At 36.7% G+C, this 20,588-nt stretch overlaps 1 protein-coding gene across 1 annotated transcript in view; it reads left to right on the plus strand.

Moving 5' to 3' along the window:
* The first annotated feature begins 266 nt into the window (after positions 1 to 266).
* Positions 267 to 20,588, plus strand: part of LOC116161676 — a 22,976-nt gene continuing 2,654 nt past the window's right edge. Inside the window, exons 1-3 of the mRNA XM_031475115.1 lie at positions 267 to 443; positions 500 to 1,696; positions 2,805 to 3,557. Of these exons, the coding sequence (XP_031330975.1) occupies positions 326 to 443; positions 500 to 1,696; positions 2,805 to 3,557 (2,068 nt within the window). The 5' untranslated portion in view covers positions 267 to 325. The remainder of the gene's footprint in view (positions 444 to 499; positions 1,697 to 2,804; positions 3,558 to 20,588) is intronic.

Below are 20,588 nucleotides of genomic sequence, written 5' to 3' on the forward strand. Positions count from 1 at the left end.
TTTATTATTTATTATTTACCAAACCAGTACTGGAAGATCTATATAACACTAGCTAATATGCTTTTATGCAAAACAGAAATGACACAGTGTAACTTCCCTAAGAAGAGTAGTAAATATTTCTAACCACCCTATTCACAAAAATTGTAAAATTAACCACCTTCTTACTAGAAAATAAACGCCAACATTTCGGTTCCAACTTTGCTTTTTATAGAATCTTCTAAAAACGGCACTTGCGCTGATTTCCAATTAATGATCAAAATTATATTTCAGCATCCATTCCTTCAGATATCACTAATTAACAACGTAGTTCGGTTTCTGTACCACCATGCCACAAGATTTAAAAGCAAACAAAGTCCCCCCTTCCGGCCCATACTCCGCACGTCTCAATACTCTCATTCGGTTTCTTGTGCTTGACTGCGTCACACATATAGGTAGCAGCGTTGGTAAGTACTTATCGTCGGCCACGGCCGGCCTCCTCTCTAAAAATTGCAGCATTTAGCAATGGGTGGAAAACGAAAACTTCGCCAACGCATTGAGGAATTGGAAAGGAAGCTCGCCAAGCGCTGCTCTTCGAGAAGTAGGAGCCGGACTACGAAACGGTCGGGATTACGCCGTCGGCGTGGCCATGGGAGCTGTTCCTCCTCCAGGTCCTCCAGTGCCTGCACTTTGCAAACCCAAGACTCTTGTCGTAGCCGCTCCTCCCTACGCGGGCCGGCGTATATTGAGGCGGCAAGGAGACGTAATCGCAGCGTTTCTCGAGACCTGCCAGGTGTGTCGACCGTTACGCCTCGAGATGTCTACAGCCCGAGCGGCTTAGCTTCCTCAAAAAATAATTCGCCCCCGATTACCGCCGTCTACAGCCCGTGCGGCTTAGCTTCGGTAACTCGCTCACCTCCAGAACCCGGCGAGGACGACGTTCTCAGCCTGCACGGTGATTGCGATTTGTCCGATGACATCGTTCAAATCTTAGGGGGAGCACCTGAAAATACGAACACGGGCTCTAAGCTCCATGAAAAATTGTCAGCTATTTGGCAAACTATTCTACAAAATGGTCTTGGTTCGGAGGAGTTTTCACAATTATTGGGAAAACATATTAAGCCATCGAATTGTGAAAAACTTACGCCACCCGAAATAAATCAGCTGGTCGCACAGGTCATGACGAGCGGGCATAAAAACCGAGACCTTACGTTATCGAGTTCGCAGAACCAGTTAACGGCCGCGTTATCGGCGCTGGGGCAAGCAATTACTCGTATTCTCGTCTCACATAACACCGAGCTGTCGCCGGAATTAAAAGACAATTTATTACATTTCTTAGGTGACACAGGACGGTTGTTAACGAATTTATTCTTCTCTCTCACTAAATTGAGACGGTCATTGATATTTCCTCTCGTGAATAAAGAGGTCAAGGCCGTACTTGAAAAAACTTCGCCTACTGAACATCTTTTTGGAGACGGGTTGTCGGAAAAAATTAGGGACGCCAAGGCGTTGCAGTCCGCGAGTTCCGGCATTAAGGCCACTTACTCCACGTCCTTCAAAAAGCCGACACCAAAAAGGGGGGGGAGCAACTCGACCCCTCATACCAAAGCGTTAAACAGAGGCAACGCCCGGTCCGTCGGGGAGAGACGAGACAATACAAAGGGCAAATCCCGAAATCTTACAACTTCAAGGAGACGCGCTATCATCGGAAATAAATCAGGTAAATGATTGTTACGCTGGCAGGCTCTTTTTATTTTATTCTCAATGGCGTAAACTCACGTCAAATCCTTGGGTCCTGACCTGCATAAGGGGTTATAAACTCCCCTTAACTAAATTACCCACACAATTTCAGCCCCCTAACTCTACGATTGCGAAGAAAGACTTGGGGTTTATGAAAAAAGCTGTTCTGGATCTTTTGCGCCTAGGTGCAATTTCTCCCTGTACACCGAGAAAGAACCACTTTTTGTCGCGCATCTTTTTAGCAGATAAGCAAAATGGCCAGAAACGGTTTATTCTAAACCTGAAACACCTTAATAACTTTATTAAGTCTCCACATTTCAAAATGGAAGACATAAGAACCGCTCTGCGATTAATAACTAAGGATTGTTTCGTAGCGTCAATTGATTTAAAGGATGCGTATTTTTTGGTGCCTATTATACCAGCGCATAGAAAATTTTTGAGATTCATGTTTGAAAATCAACTCTTTGAATTTAATTGTCTCCCATTTGGCTTGTCGTCGGCACCATATACTTTTACTAAACTCATGAAACCTATTACCCAGACTCTCAGAGAAGAAGGGGTGACTTGTGTCAATTATCTTGACGACTTCTTAATTCTGGGAGAAACTTTTGAGGACTGTTCCAAAAATGTTTCTCTTACATATAAGCTCTTGACTTCTCTGGGTTTCATAGTTAACACTGAAAAAAGTGTTCTGATACCGAGTAACCGTTGCAAATTCTTGGGTTTTGTCTTAGACACCACGGAACTAAAAATTGAGCTCCCGCCCGACAAGCGGCAGAAACTAAAAAACTGGATTCATTTTTTTCAGATCCGGGAATCGTGTAAAATCATTCAGTTTGCTCAATTTATTGGCCTACTAGTCTCGATCTGTCCGGCCGTGAAATACGGCTGGCTCTACACGAAGCGTTTCGAACGCGAGAAAGTCAGGGCTCTTAAAGTTAACAACTTTGACTACAGCGCGAAAATGTCTCTTTCGGTAAAGCTAAAGTCAGATTTTCTCTGGTGGGAAAAGCACATTGACAGTTCTTTTAATGATATAAGACCAGACTCCTTTTCATTAATAGTTTATACGGATGCATCCACTACAGGTTGGGGGGCCTGTGCGGCAGGAGAACGTACTCATGGATGGTGGAGGGAGGCGGAGAGAGAAAAACACATCAACTGCCCGCCACCCATTGTCGGATACGCTTTCCCTGGTGGCAGCAGTTGTATCAGCGAAGCCTTACAGCGCAAAGGTGCCCCGGTGGAAACACTAGACACCATTCTTACCTCCCTATCGTCGGCTACGATTAAACAATATTCGACTTCTTACAAGCTTTGGTGGAGCTTTTGTGAGAGGCAGAACATTTATCCGTTTACTGGCACAGCAAAAAATGTGCTGTCCTTTCTTCAAGATTTGCTCAACAACGGTCATTGTAAGTATGGCTCCTTTAATAACCATCGCTCAGCGCTTTCGCTCATCTTGCCGGGATCAGTGGGAGAAGACCCCTTGGTGAAGAGATTCATGCGAGGTTTGTCACGTTTGCGACCATCAAAACCAAAGTACAATACAACATGGGACCCACAACCCGTGCTGGCTTTCGTTGCAGGGATGCAAACCCCGGACCTGAAAGGACTGTCACGAAAACTAGCCACCTTATTTGTTCTTGCGACCGGCCAGCGCCTGCAGACAATTTCGTTGATTAAAGTTTCGGGTATTCAGAGATCCGAAGATGGCTTACGTATCTTTATACCGGATTTTCTGAAGACCTCAGGCGTCAACCGGCCCCAGCCGGTTCTCAAGATCCCTTTTTTTGACAACGCTAATCTCTGTTTGGCCCGCACTGTTGAGGCGTACTTAGATGCAACACGTGGCCTTCGAAACGAAGAGGATTTTCTGTTTCTAACCTTTAAGAAACCCCACAGAGTTGCCACGAAACAGACGCTTAGTCGTTGGGTGAAGGAGATTCTTCACTTAGCGGGAGTAGACACCAACCAGTTCAAATCCCACTCGGCACGCCACGCATCGACTTCAGCGGCGTGTAGACTAGGAGTCCCCATTGAGCAAATTAAACAGACAGCGGGATGGAGTAAGGATTCCGAAACTTTTGCTCGCTTCTACAATCGTCCCCTGACGAATTCGGTCTCCTATGTGTCAACAATCCTGAACTTAGGCGTTTAGACGCTTTTTTGCTTTTTGAGAATGTTTTGTTAAGTTGATGTTACTTCTGTTGGCCTAGTTGGTCATTAAAGAGTTTGTCGCTGCAACTTATCTTTAAAAATCTACGTTGTTAATTAGTGATATCTGAAGGAATGGATGCTGAAATATAATTTTACGATCAAACGAACTTACCTGAAGTTCGATCGTAATTATATGAAGCATCCATTCCGAAGATATCACCTCCCACCCACCCGGGGCCCCGTTGCACGAAAACTCTTCTCACTTTGAATACAATGAGAGTATTGAGACGTGCGGAGTATGGGCCGGAAGGGGGGACTTTGTTTGCTTTTAAATCTTGTGGCATGGTGGTACAGAAACCGAACTACGTTGTTAATTAGTGATATCTTCGGAATGGATGCTTCATATAATTACGATCGAACTTCAGGTAAGTTCGTTTGATCGTAAAATAATATAGCGATAATAATAATAATAAGGAAGTAAAGGTCTAAGCAGTAATTGCTTTACCTTATCAATGGCATACATCTTTTCCATTTCTTTCAACAGACACTGTACCTTTAATAATTTTATTAAAAATGTGTACACACGCGACAAGAAATAATTTATGTGGGCTCGGTTTAGCCTTTTAGTAGGTAAATTTAAACATACTTGCATTTATTGGCGGCACTCTCATACACCTTCAGATGGGTTAAAATGGTACTGCAATATTTCTTTCTCTAAATAAACAGAATATCTTCTAATTTTAAATATTCTTTCGAGAATGACGAGCATGAAAAAATTCTTGAAATTTATTACTGTACTATTAAACAACGGTACATTATGAGGGAGGTTTATAGGTAAACGGAGTGTTTAATAATGGCAAATCTTTTCCTAATTCGATATAAAATATTCGATAAAATATAAAATATAATATTGCTGACAATGTACGATGAGTCTATTTATTAAAATTTTATATAGAAAGCAAGGTATTATGTATTACTGTGCTTCTTAGTACAGAACGTGTAATGCAGTTTAATAATAATTTTGGAGCTTACTACAGTATATAAATTATGCCCTATAGTTTTTTCTGTAATACCTACCGATCGTTCCAAGATTAATATACGATGAGATGCGCGTCTGGTGTCGAGATTTCGCGATCGTACGAAAGAAATAGATTCTAACTAAAAAAATATTCGCCGTAAACAAGATTTTTCAGTTGACATTTCCGGCATTTCACTACCGTATGACGTGTTATTTCCTTAGAGGCTTAGATCATAAAGGGGTTTACGGTGTTGTGGTTCATACTAAGCGCATTAAAAATTCTTACTGGTCTTGTGTTTTGAAATTGGATTTGGAATTTGGTGACAAAATCACACCGGTCACATTTTAAGTGCTGGCAAGGTCGATGTCTTGATAAATGTTATAGATGTTAAGACTGGATTTATGTTTGATGACGAAAGCGTACTGGGCACACTTTAAATTCTTGATCTTATATGTTAATAAATGTGTTTTATACCTAATTAAATTTACCATTTTTTTGCATAATCACACTGGACGGATTTTAAGTTGTTAGTGATCTTTTGGGTTACTTAAAATGCTATTGGGTATGCGTTTGTTTACGTGGAATTACGTTTGTATTATAATCAGAAAGGACAATCCGTCTTTTTTACTCGAATAAATTCTAAAATATATCTACATATTTAATGCCTACACCAGCTATTCTGAATAGATGCACAATACTTTTACTTTACTGGAACACTTCGATTTTTAAACTTGTATTACAAATCCTTTTGTTACCATGTTATTGCTAATTTCATTTTGTCCTCAAGGACAAGGTTTAATAGAAACGTACACGTTTATTTGTTTTATTTTGATGTAGGATATCTAGATTAATGTAATTGATGTGATTATAATAAGTTTGTTTGACAATTTTTTTTATATTAGGGTACTAACATGTTATATCATCGAAAATCTCTATCAAATAATGATTCTTATGAAAAGGTGCACTGCCATTTAAAAAAATTCAATTGTTTTTCGTTACTCATTTGTTTTCCGAAATAAAAATAACTGAATGCTGCCTACCGGCCCCCGAGCTTTTTAACTCGTCGCCCTCGAGATGCCCTTAATCATAAATAACTATTACGACCTATTCTCATACCTACCAGAATATGTACCAAAAAATTCATAAAAAGCGGTCTAGTAGTGTGACTACCTACAAACAACGTGACACGAAATTTTTATATAGGTATTACATTTGTTTAGTTTACGTTTAATTGCCATTGTCTTTTTTTTTCTGGTCCCAACTTGGCAGTATTGCAACATTATTTCTGTGCCCTTTGCCCCTATGTACGCACCACTGTTAATTTATTTTATGACATTCAGTACAATAATTATTTTTAATGACCCTCGAAAATTTCAAACATGCAGTGATAAATTCAACAACGCTGCAGCAAAACAAAACGCTGTTAATGAATGTGCTTCCATAAAGTGAATTTCAATTATGAAAACTTGTTACACCTCATTGAATTCAATAATCGTTATACAACTATTTAAATTAATGATCGACTACTTTGCGACAGAACACTTCTATCGCGTTACGCCCCACAAAAAGAATTACAATATAATCGAAGCAACAGTAAATAAATCGCCGACCACTCCAAATCCAATTAACGTACGTAAAAAGGGCCGTGCAATTATACAACCAATTTAAATATATGTACACCAAGAGCTATTCGATATTTGATCATAATTGCGCCAGTCCTTTCGGGTATTATTTTACATTGGTTGGCAATGTTTCAATTCATATCTGTTGTTGCATTAGCATTTTATAATTGATTTGTGCTCAATTAACTTTCGAATTTGTTTGCGGGTTGAAAATGAGGACAATGGCAAATCATTCTAATTGCGTTTTAAGGGTTGTTGGAAGATATTTTAGAAAAATTTTACCTACCTACCTATACCCTCAAACTACAGTAATGCTCTTTTACCCCTACATATGAAGACGAATAATTCAATTGTCATGTACCTATATGTATGAAGTCAAAGGGAGGGCAAAAATTTGATAACTCCACACAATTGTACTTGTATTTATTCAAAACGTAATTAATAAAGCCTAATTGCGTAAATAATGTGCCATTTAAACTTCGGTACCCCAAATGATATTATAATATGTAACTAAGATACGCCCCTTCATAAAACAAAAGGTTTAATTATAAAAGCATAATGAAGTCGCGTTTTAAATTATCTACGTGCTTGTGAATTTAACAGAGTTTAATAACCCAACAATTAACTTTTCCAAAGTTTATTTATAAATCTGAATAAACTGTACAAAACACTCGTGGCGTTTAATGTCGCGTTAATATACCCACTCGGGATCATTTACGCGATTCTAAAAATGTGCAAACACAAAACCGTAACTCGCATAACGTTTATGGAGCTAGCAAAATTTTAGAACGTCTCGACGCTTCATTAACTTTTTTAGATCTACATTTGTTCAAAAACCGTAAAAATATATGGGTAGGCTGTCAGATAATGCAGTGATTAGAATCAAATTAAGCACACAGCTTGTATTGTCAAAATCTGTATTCGATGATATTTCTCTGCCTATCGTAATAAAGAAGCAAAAACAGAAATCGGTAAAACATATTCCAACAAACACAATAATTATTACACAAGTATCGAGGGTGTTTTTAGTTTAAGTGTTTTATCTTTGCAAATTTGGAAGCTGGGGGAATAATGGCCAATGTAAAATAAAAAAAATGCAGCATTTAGAGAATAGTTTCATTCGGTCGGTTTTTTATTTATTTTTTTAAGAAATTTATTTACTAGGGGGTCAACATTTTACCTGGGATCACTCTAAAGAAATTAGCCTTCATTCAGGTAGACAATATGTCAAATAACAAGTAATGACGTATCGATCAAAATAATTTGCATGCAACCATTATGAAAGAAAAACTTCACTGCACGAAAGGAACGAAATGCGTATGCAGAAAAGAAAAGAAAATCACGACCTCTAGCAGAGAAAATAAAAAAAAATATTGTAAAAGATAATACTCGGATGGTCTCTAACGGCGAAAATAAAGAACTAATGTAATAACTACTATACTATATAAATATTACGTACGTCTTCAAAACGGAACACCTTCAATGAGTGAGATGAGATTCCAAAATTAGATAATCTAATACTTATTGTTAATTTGAATGTTGGGCTCAACCGGCGGGATAGGCGATGGCAAGCTGATAAGCACGTAGTCTGCACGACCTCGACTGGTTGTAATGCTCGTTTTAAATTACCATAATGAACCAAAATCATCTAATAATTACTTAACGGAACTGAAATTCTAAAATATGAATTCGCCCTCCTCCTTAAATGACTATAGAGCTTTCGGACGCAATACAGATAATTGAAATATCTTCACGGGAACAGTTTCGAACGGCGAATTAATTACAGCCTTTGTTTATGGTGACGGCGGCTGAAACACAACTCTAGAAATTAAATCAACTAGCTTTACCTTCTATCTTCAACAACTCCTAGAACCAACACAAATACTTTCGACACACCATTTTTCGTAACGAAGCACCCGACTTAAAACGCTTTAGATACCGGGCGTTCATCTACAGACTGTTAATTAAAACTGGTAACTGCAAGGGTGCTTAGTTACAAAGGGAGCATTCCTCCCTCTGACTAACTATATTTACTAATAATTCTAAATCCATAAACAAGAAGACACAGAATTAGAAACTTTGTTAAATTGTCACTTTAATGTTTTTTTTTAAACAGAAATTGTTTAAGCCAGAAACCTAATTTCAATTCCTGAAAAAAGTCTGCGTAGACATATCAATACATTGTATAGTGCTCGCAATAAGGCCCAAAGAGCACTAATGAAAGTTGTAATGAACCAAAATTATGTGCAAGTTTAGAGCTTTGAAAGTCAGGGTTTTAGAAAAATATACGGTATGGGGGCGTTAGGTTTACTGTACATACCAAAACAAAATGTTTGTTTGCTATGCATTCTAGAAAACTTGGTCTAAAAGAACGAGAACGCTTCACAAATTTAAGGTAAACGTTTTGCAAATAAACCATTTACTCAGATTCGATGTAATTTGATACAGTTTAATTACTACCTGCTGCCGATAGGTACGTATTAAGCATTATAACTTCCCGGAACATTATATCGAATAGTATATGGGAATTTTCCATATTGGATGCTCTCATATTAACAAGAGAGGAAAATCTGTATAATGTTCGATATACGACTTGATGCTGCAGAATTACAACGATAATCCCACTTGACAAAAGTGCAGCGCGCTAAGCGTCAAACAAACCGTTATCCCAAGTTTCCCAGAAGTTACCTATGTTTTCGTTCTAATTAGCTTTGTTGTTTAGTTACGACAGCCTATAAAATTTACAACCGTACCTTGTAGAACTAACTATCTAAATTTACAAAGTAGGGTGACACATAAATAATTAACGAAATTAAAATTGTTATTAGATTTTATAGACAAAGCTTAATGTGTCTAACCACAGCTTAATTAGACGACAACATAGAGAGCACAATATTTCCAGAGCCACTAATTAAGGCAATTTCTTTTCTTCCCAGTGTGCTTTATAGTTACACCAAATCCTTGCAAAATTTATATCTACCATACTGCGGAGGTTCCTGCGGTTATAAATTCTTGTTTGTTTTCCCTTTACCAGACCTAGATATGTCCAGTATTTTCGTGTTAAGTGTAAGTTTTTACCGAAGACGTCTAACAATGGCTTACTGTGCGTCATATTTTCGAATTTAGTACACTTGACAGACAAATGCATGTACCTCGCGAGGTCGTAACTGTCGCGGAAGCACCTAATTTGCGTTGTACACATTAACAGAAAAAAACCTTTAAAATATTCTTTATTGTATTAAAGCACTGCAATGCAGTTCTTGCTTACTTTCCGGAGCTCATTGCCAAGTTATATTCTGCAAAACTTGAATTTACTTCGGTCTTTCCGAAAGACAATTTTGTTTTTGAGCCAATAATTAAATTTCCACAGACGGAACTGAGTTTTGTATTACTTCAACGGATTTTTCAATTACATTTAAACGATTTCAAGTGACGCTAGGGAACCACAAACAATCTAATTTTTGTTTTGTTATATTATTTACATAATGTGAACGGGAAAAGACATTACATATCATTCTCGCTACATTCAATTACCTAGTAATAACTTTAATGCCTTTGTACTATGTTTTCATTCGGCCATTGAAAGAATTGCAATTTTGAAAAGAGAAAATAAAACTATCAATTTTGTGGGGATTGTGTTCAAAGTAGAAATTCATTTTGAGTGTGTGAACTTTTCTGTCACCGTAGGATAGTTGCACTACGTGTACTTACCTTTATCCATTTTGACATTTTCCGGCATCTTATATCATTCATAAACACCAGGCACCTAATAAAGAAGAGACTCGTTTATTTGACGCAGCATTTTCCCTACGTCATCTTTAGATGAACTTATTCGACGTTTTTAAATTGAGCTATTTTGGATACCTTCATTACAAATCAGAATGCTCAACACATGGCTACACCCTTTCTTATTTATTGAATTACATCAACTATCCACTACTGTACTGTACTGACCTTGGAAGTAGTAGGTGGTATTTGGTATTACGATATAATTTAAAAAATGGATTTAGATCACCTATAGACCCTAAGACCAAGAGGCTAACCACTGTGGAATTCTTGTATACAACCTCTCGGAATTAATGGACTCCTTATGGAATTCATGGAATTTGTTATAAAATTCATAACATTCATTTGGAAATAAGTCTTTTTACATACTCAAGTTGTGCCTTACTTTATATTGATTTTTATATAAATTCATTAAACACTTTTGAAGTGAGTATTTTTTGTCGCTCGGTATTACTGTATGTTTTGCACGAGACTAAATTCATCTCATCCGTCACCAGATGCTATGAGGGATGGTACGAAAGCGTGTAAGGGTCGTGAAGGAAATTTGTTTTACTTCTCCTGCAATTGCTAGTTTTTTCTTGCAATTGCTTGGTTTTCTTTGCAATTGTTAGTTTTGACTGGCAATTGTTAGTTGTTTCTCGATATTACTAGTTTTTTCTTGGAAAGAAAAACTAGTAATTGCAAGATAAAACTCACAATTGCAAGAAAAAACTAACAATTGCAAAGAAAAATTAGCAATTGCAAGAAATAACTAACAATTGCAAAGAAAATCTAGCAACTGCAAGAAAAAACTAGAAATTACAAGAAAAAACTAGCAATTGCAAGAAATAACTAGCAATATCTAGAAAAATTAACAATTGCAAGTAAAAAAAGCTAGCAATGGCAGAAAAAGTAAAATAAATTTCCTTCATGGCCCGTACACGTTAAAATAGCCATAACTAAAGCTACTAACCCACGCTATTTTCCACATCGCTGTTGAGATGTAACACAACATTGAAATGCTCCGTATTTGCTATTACGTACGTAAATAGAGTAAAATGTGTGTGCTCTCAAATTTGATAAATATGCTATAAGATCGATCAGATGTCTGTTAATTTGATCCCAACTGTACGTATCCTAATTACATACATTTTACCAGCTAATTAATTCCAAAAGCGTTTTCTCCTGTAACAATTCCCCGAATCCTAACCTCATAATTAATCATTCCAGCTTTTTGGCATAGACTTTTATTCATCCTGTTAAATTCGACCTTTTGGAGGTGGAAAGATTGGCCCGCAATAAAATTAAAGTAAAAACTTTTAGTAGTTTCCACTTATTCTCGTGTACCAGTAAAATGGCCTTCGCTCGAATGATTAATGACTTTTCCGACAAGAAATTTAATTAAAAGTGAAGTGTCATAAATTATATTAGGTAGTTATGTGGGCTACTGTAACAACGTCATTATTATTGTAGGTGAAACGTTTTCCCTAAACTTTACCAGATTCATTTATATTAAGCTTCCGAGAATGGGACGAATTTCCTCGTTCAATGAAAGCATAATTTCATCTTGTCAAGTTTGAATTACCTACTGAATCTTAGACGTGATGCTCTCCTTTCATTATTCCATTAAAAAATGATTCGCATTTCTTTACCTTTTAAATGCCTACATTGATCTGCTGGGAATTTATAAAAGGGAAGGTAACGGTTAACCATTTGCATATCGGTCTTTCGTTCTTTATCGGCAGAATTTTCCCACCTAGATAAATGGCATAACTTCGGCCATTAGGACAATTGCTTGCCGCTCTTCTTCACAATTGGTCTTTGTGAGGTAAAATTCGAAATGCAACTTTACCCACTTCACCGACTATGTGCAGGATTGTTGCATGTTCACTTACCCACAGAAAATTAATTTATAAATTGTTGAGATATAGGTTTCCATCTGTTTAATTGACGTGATTTTGAATTACCTTAAAATAATTTTCACTACATTCGAATTTCTATCTCTGAAGTTTCACTTGGGTCAATCTATAGACCTTTGCTGTATAACTACGTCAAACGTTTCTCATATGGAGGTACGACTATACGGATGGTACACAACTCTGTCATTTACTTGATGCATGAAACTCTGCACTTCAGCAATGTAGAAACAATTTGGTCCAGTTTTCCGAGTTGCATAATAACTTGAATTCCTTTTTAACTGTTTTCAACTCCTTATTATATATTTTTCAAAGAAATCTATGCTAAGGGAAAAGCCTTAGCGTTAGAAAATATCACAGTAGTTTCTTGTGTCCTAATTCTAATCCCTAAGGATGGCTCTTGCTAAAGCGCTTGAACGTTGTGAATTATTAAAGCGGATATGTGGCTACACAACGATTTGGCTATTTAATTTTCTATGATTTCAATACAATTTAAAGGGGATTTAGGCCTGGTAACATTAAGCGCCTTTTGTAAAAAGCTTTCATATTGAAATTTGGATTATAGAAAGCTTATCATTCGCAAATTATTTTAAGAGCGTCACGGATTTGGGATCAGTCCTTTTTAGCACAGACGATTACTGCAATTTCCGGATTATTACTACACATGCTTCAATCATCTGATTTGTGTTACTAAACCTGTCGATGATTGCTCCAGTGGTCATTCTTATTAAAAATGTGACGCAGAGCTGACAAAGCTGAGATAAAGAGGGGGCTTTCAGAGCCAGATTTACACGTACCGCGCATGCAGGCGATTGATAAACAATTAACAAAAGAAATCTTAGTTACTTACAGTTTTTAGTAATCCATTAATCTGGTCTTTAACTGCAATTCTATGAAATAATTTTTTTTAAGGACCCTACATAACTTCACCAGACACAGACACTAATCGTTACTTGATTTTAATCCGTGCGATTAGTTAACCAGGCTAGACCTGAGTTCTCATAAGAAACACCGACCATAATAATAATATTGCCTTTATTTAAAAAAACCAAGAAAAATAACAACAAATAAAGTTAGTACAAGGCGAAGTTCAGATTAGCAGTAAAATAATGCCATCTGTTCTTACACTTAACCTTGCTATTTTAATTCCGATCGGCGAAAAAGACGAAAAATTACATTAAAAAAGAATTACATAAGAAAAGAAGAAGAAAAAAAAAGAGATAAATATAAATTGCATCAATTTAGGTGTACTATAATCTTACCGGTATAAATATGTGAAAATTTAGAAATGGAGAAATGGAGCACTTACTTAAACTGTATTTGTTTGTACCCTAAGCAGATCTTTATGAATAATGGATTTGAAGGTTTTTAGGGAAAGCGATTTAAGGTTCATGGGTAGTTCATTATACGCATGTGTAATATAATAGGTGTAAGATTTTTTGAACGCTTGTGTTGTATGAATCGGAGGCGTTAACAATCCCTTGAACCTCAAATTAAGATTGTGCACGTCCGTTCGAAAATTAATTTTCTCGTACAAGTAAGTCGGTGTTTTATTTATTATGATACTGTGGAATAAGACTGTGGCATGCAAGAGGCGACGATTTTTCATATTCAACCATCCGAGCTCAACCAATTTATGACTAATACGTTCTCGCCTTCTTATTCCAAATATTAGCCTTAAGCACGAGTTCTGTAGCTTCTGAATTCTGTTTATATTAACCGAACCAAGGCATGGACCATACAGAGAGTCACAGTAGTTGAGCCTGGATAGTACCAAAGTGTTACAAAGAAGTTTCTTATGCTGTGTGCCAAATAGGTGTCGGTTTTGATAAATAAGTTTTAGACTTGCATAACCGCTTCGCAAACACTTTGAAACATGATGATCAAAACGCAAGTCTGAATCCATGGTAAGCCCCAAATTATTCACCCTATCCTCCAACGTCAACGGCCTATTATTTATCGTTATATTTATTCTATCCATAACTTTAAACCTATTTTGACGACATATGAAACTAACGGGCCTTTTAAATAGACACATGACTACTTACCATACCGGCTACCGCGTCTAGTACGACCGCCGATTGTAACATCCTTATAATTTGTCATCACGCAACCACTTTTAGGGAGAGATATTTGATACATTGTTTACCCAGACTAATTTCACATTTTCTATCTTTCGGCAATTTCGTGTTATGGAAATTATCTAAAAATAGCTATAGAATTCATAATACATAAAAACCCGTCTGGAACCATTTGAGATACACCCAAATTAATTATAATTAATACGCATTGGATAAAATTAAAGTTCTTGTTCCAAGTTGACACCTTACCTTAGTAAGGTGCCACCATTCTGATTAAAATGGATCCTTGCTAGTGACCTTCATTAAAAAGGTGGGCTAATTCTGTTTCAGTTTGCGCTGTTATAAGCAACAAATATAAAACACCCTGATTATACCAACTCATTAACAACTTCAACCACAATTAGAAACGTTCTATGCGGGCAATGTTGAATGTAAGCCATATTATTCTGAAACAGCTGAACGCCGAGAAAGGAATAAAGGAATTGAGATAATTGCAAGCTATTTTGAGGTTTCAACAAAAAAACGAAGCGGTCCCACTAAATCCAATGGATTCCAATTTATCTCCGTAACGTTCATAGGCCGACCGCGAAAGCTCCTTATTTGATACAGGAAAATGAAATAAATTCCATATACGAACAATTACATTATTATACGGCGGCTCTCTATTTCTGGGACGATATCTTTAATTAAGTGAGACGTGCTTCAGTTATCAAGTTGTTTTAACTCTAATTAATATACCATATTCGATTTGGGACATAATACCGATGAGTGCGAGTTATAAATACTACTTTTCTTACAGAAAGTGTCACCGAATTGTCTGCCATGGTTACCACTAGGTATTAACTCGATTAACTGACCACTAATATATTATGATCCATATACCTTTTTGGAACAGAAACGATAATTCAGTGGACGTTTAATATAAATTGAGTTTGCGGTGCTTTAATTGTTGATAAACCCTCTATGCGCTCTGCGTTTGGTTTGCATAAATAAGTAGTAATAAAAAAGATCCATCTGCTTACTTTTAAAAATGTGTATGACTTTGTTTGATTTACTAATGCACCAACCAAAAAGGCTTCATTATTCTTAAAGATAGTTTAAAACTCTGTGAAAGTAAATGTAAAACATTTCACAAAGTCCGTACACCATTTTTGCTGCATAAAATAATAACTGTAACAAAAACACGGTTTAAGTTTAATCCAATTTAAGGCGTATCCATTAATCACAGCTTTCTGCCTTTCCACTACTGGCATTTACCCCCAAAGAGATACCGTTTAGGAGCAGGGCTGCATTAGCAGTGCTTTAAACATTTATAGCCGAATGCGTTCGGTAGATCCTTCATTATCCGATTTTCATTTTATAATCGTCCCATTTAAATTCAGAAATTAGGAATTAACGTTAAAATATTTCGGCATTTAACGATGAGTGAATTTTACCCTCAATCACCTTGCCCTTTCGTTTATAGCGAGGGTCGCTTTTTAATCAAACCTAACAAATTTCCTCTGGGGTTGAAAAAAGGACTCTCCAGAATTACAACTTTATTTATTTTACTTGCATTAGGTACACGTATTGTTTCGTTAATTCTGCTTTCGGAACAATTCTTGAGTTTTATGGCGTCATTTATATTTCACTACGCTTTTGTTTTAATGTTACAACGGGGAGCGACAACAAAAATAATACCCAAATGTAAAACATTACACATCTTTGAATGTACGAAAAAATGGTACGTTTTAGGTTTCACGCTGCATGAATTTTTAATTAAACTAGGCGCTATGTATTACGTAAGGTATACAATAACAGAACGGTTTTGTATGGAACCACTAAGTATGATAATTGTTTTTTTAAAACTACTTTATAAACTACTTTTGTCTCTAAAAAGGATGAGGAAAATTGTGATTTTCCTCTCAGGTGAGGAAAGTAAAAAACATTTGCTGCGTTAATCTTAATAATGACATATCTAGATTGCTATGTATCAAGGAGGTGCAAAATCCTTATAGGGAGCGACTTTTTACGAGAACTTACGAGATTTTCTTAAACTTCATAATGACGTTGGAGCTGAGAATAGTTGCCATTTCACCGTCAAATCAGCCCTCTCTTTCGCTTTCAAGTTTGATCTTCAGTGACATTGGAGTCGCCGCGCCTACGTTTGCCCTACAGTGACGTAATTTAGTTCATGATTTTCAGTGACATTAAGTTCAGGAGCGAACCACTCCGTTTGACCTTCAGTAACATTAGTTTTTAGTTTAGACAAATAACCACGATCGAATGACCTTCAGTGACATTGAATCGCCCGCCTAAAATGTCAAACTGCGCCAGGATTGATGTACCTATACCCTCTTCGAGTATTTGGACGAGTTACCGTTGAATGTACATCAATGATATTGCTTTCAACGTGACGGTGCACTTCATAACTCAAGTGACCGCAGTTTCCCTATTAGATGGATTGGGAGAGGTGGTCTATGGATCGTCAATAAAGATCAGCACAAAAAATGCCCTTTTCAAAGCCACTTAGTTTACTTTTTAAAAAATTGCAATGGGCTGATACGAAATTTTATCGAAATCATAATTTTTTCTCGCTCCGCTATTTTGGGGGTAGGAATTTTGGAAAAAAATGTTTAGAAAATCGGTCAGGGCACACTGAATATCCTATGAAAAATTTGCCATTCTTATTAATACGACTTAATGGTCCTTGAGAAAAAATTAAACAAGAAATGCAATTTAGGGAACTTTCTTAGGGGTAGCTTCCAAACGAAGCATTTGGGATCCTCGTTTTACTTGAGAAAATGGTTCTTCTAGTCCCCGTTATCAACCATACATATGAAAGCTTGACGTGGTCATTAAAGCTGTCATTTGATAGAAAATACTGATATGTCTATTTGAACATGATGAATCTGAAGATCCTGGAAAATCGAACAAATCTTACAAGTGTAGCCGGAATTTGGAAATTGCGAAGAAACAAAAGAACTAAAGGAAACTAAAGACATTTAAAGATCAGAAAAAGCGAAATATCAATCTTGAAGGGTGTGATGTATCCGAAGTAATGAAACATCTAAGGGAACAAAAGCAGCTGAAGAATTTAAACAGTCTGAAGGATTCGAGAAATTCGAAGTATTGGAGAATTTGACGACAAAGGATTTTTATCAATCTGAATAATTGCAATAATCTTATTTATCATGTTAATCTGAAAAGTTTTAAGAATCGGAAGAATTTAAAGCCGTCGATGTGATTGTTACAAGAGAACCTTAAAGATCGCAATTAGAGAATTTTTGAGATTGGCATGCGTAAATCTGAGAGATCAAAGTGATTCCTCACTATCCATAATCAGTGTTCGCGATCTTGGAATCCACGCGCTTCAGTTAACAAGGTAGCCCTTATGACCGAGCGGCTAGCCTCATGCAACTTGCACATAACGGCTTCTGTTGGAGCTTCTGGAAAGCCTTGCTGTCATGACTACCTGCGAAGGGACTGCATCTAAGTTCACTACGGCAATCGGAAGAGTTATGACCGAACTTATCGCACTTGAAGCATCGCACGATCCGGGCATTCCACCCAACGTATGCACGGCGGCTAGCCAAAAGACGCTTGCGTATACGGCACTTTCGCACTCAAATATCCGGTGACACGTAGGTACTCCTTTCGCGTCTCCATGAAGACAGAGGAATGGAACGGAGCTTCTCCACGAGGAGATAGGACGCTATAGTATCGTGGAAGGTTTGAGGCTTGTGCTTCTAGAAATGGAAAACAACTTCCAATGCACTTACGCACCTTTTTTGGAAAATAAAATATTTTTTTAGCCAGTTGCGTAGTTTACTTTGTCCAACTTTTATTATTATTGAAAACCATTGCCAATTTCTTTTAAATTGTGAATCTTGACTCATTGAACTGCGAACAGGGGTTAACCTAATTTTGTTCATTCATCTCAATAATTTATAAGGAAGTCGTGTTTTCCTTTATGAACCAATCGTTTTCCTGCACATCTCCAAATTCACAACTTGATCGTCAATAGGTTTTCCTCTAATAAGGCAAATTTCTACAAAAGCCTGATGAAAGCAATTTCCCCTTTTCCATAGTAGCAAAGCAAATTTGCAAATGATTAGAACGTTGGCCTATAATCAATGCACTGTTTTATTGTATTAGACAATAAAAATGGACTAAAAATACCTTTCGCTGAAACTTTCTCCTTTTGTAATACACAAAGTCGTTCGTTTACTGTGAATTGATTTGTTAATAAATTCACTCGTAATATGACGGTATTCAATTTTGTATAGTTATTTTACCCTACTATCTCCCCAACACTTCAACTTCAACCGACGTACTAACTTAAACGTGAACCCTTTAAGAATAAACTACAATAAGTTAACATAGTCAGCACATTACATGAATAGATCGTTCGCCTGCATGGATCTCTCATAAAATATTCATGACACTCCATTTTGTTATGGTCGTAAGCAGTTTCAGTATTTTAGACAATTTGCAAGTATACAACTCTGATCACGCGTTGACTTTCGGCAGGGATTCGTGTTTTGTAAACGTAACAGCCATGGCGCTTGCATCTTAAACCGACGATGTAACCGAAATTGTCTCGGCTGATTTGTGTAATATGTGTAGGGAAATCTGCGACCGTTCTTGATATTGTAATAAGGTTTTGTAACAAGCACCAAACTGGGAATTGGTAATCTATGTAAAAGCAAGCAGTAGGTCTGATGGTAACAGCCTGGGCGACCCTACTGTGATAGGCGAAAACCGCGTGAATATGGAATGAGTCCTGCATGAAAACGGCCTACTGAATTTGACATTAATTTTGTGTTCCGTATAGATATGTTTGGAAACGTTTTGATATTCCCAAATTTACCGTTTGACTAGTGCAAATGATAGTAGTATTGCACTTTCATCCCTTTATTAAACTGTTTGAATATAAACGGAACATTTGCAAATTAGTTTAATGAAAACGATTGATAACAAAATAAGCTAATTTCGACCGTTAGCAGTGGGATGGATACAAACCTCATTGGCCACGTTCCATGTATTCCCATTATATTCACAGCTCCACCCCCTACAAAGGGCTTACTTCCATAATCGTTCGGTGATTAATGTTATTGTGGCAGGTAATTATTTGCATTCATGTATTTATGACGGTCGGAACTGCTATTAAGGTTAGGTAGTGTGCGAACTACACTGTATAATTTTATTACTCAATCACTAATGAATTTCTTAGGTAGCAGATGAAAAATAGCCAATCGCCGGTCATTACAATATTTTGTGTTTCGGAACTATGAAAATGATCTTATTTTTGACAAAATGGATCCCATTTCCATTTATACTCTTCATTGAGCAGTGAAAACTATTCTTCTTCTTCACAGAAAACATTTCCGAATAAAATATACACACATTTCCTACAGAGCAGCAAGTTTTCAGTTTCCTTCCAAGAAAATGAAAACTGTATTTTTCCGCAATCTAATGAAAATCCACCCTTGATTCTAAAAAGCACCACGAAAATTGCGCCAAAGTGTATAATATAAAAAATTAAGCGACCTCGCGAAAATCTCAGGAGATCGGTTACTTCTGACACGGACGCGCACGACGATGATTTTATAGCCAAGACGTTGTAGCAGATGGCGTATATACTTTATCCTTTATTTCAAACTATCCCTACTTAGAAACGCTGAGAGGGAAAGTTATTTTTTCTCTTTACTACCGCAACTTCAAGAGTTAATAATTTTGTTTTTGTTCCAGGTAAGACTATTGTGCAGGATTACGTAAGTATCTATCAGTTAGTATTAGTTGGAACGTTTTTGCTGTAATTATTCGCTTACCGTGAACAAAATCTGTAATTAAAGGCGCTCATGTGTAAGAAGATTTATTGAAAATTAAATTGTTGTTGAACGCGCCTTGGAAGTTTAAATTTCGAAATCAATGAGACGCTTCCTTTTATGCTGTCTCTGAACGTAAATCAAAATTTGGCAAAATTTGCTATTTTACTCTAATTATTCCGATAAATGATGCCTTCTTTATAGTCAACGCAATAATCAAACACTATATAATGCAATTACATTTTACTATGATTTACGACAAAACGATGAATAATAATATCAATAGTGAGTTTCAAGATCGAATTTCTCTTTGCCATTTTTCCGACTATACGCTATTTTGCTATATTAGCAGTAGCAGATGGGAAACTCGATGGAAAGCTCCACAAGGAATGACGAATGGTAAATTATGAAGTACGGGTGACATATTCGTATTTCTAGAAATTGTTTCGCTAACTGTATGTACACTATTAGAGTTCCATTTGTTAACAATGTACTAAAG

The sequence above is a fragment of the Photinus pyralis genome, unplaced genomic scaffold, assembly GCF_008802855.1.
Source record: "Photinus pyralis isolate 1611_PpyrPB1 unplaced genomic scaffold, Ppyr1.3 Ppyr1.4_LG1, whole genome shotgun sequence".
Lineage (NCBI taxonomy): Eukaryota > Metazoa > Arthropoda > Insecta > Coleoptera > Lampyridae > Photinus > Photinus pyralis.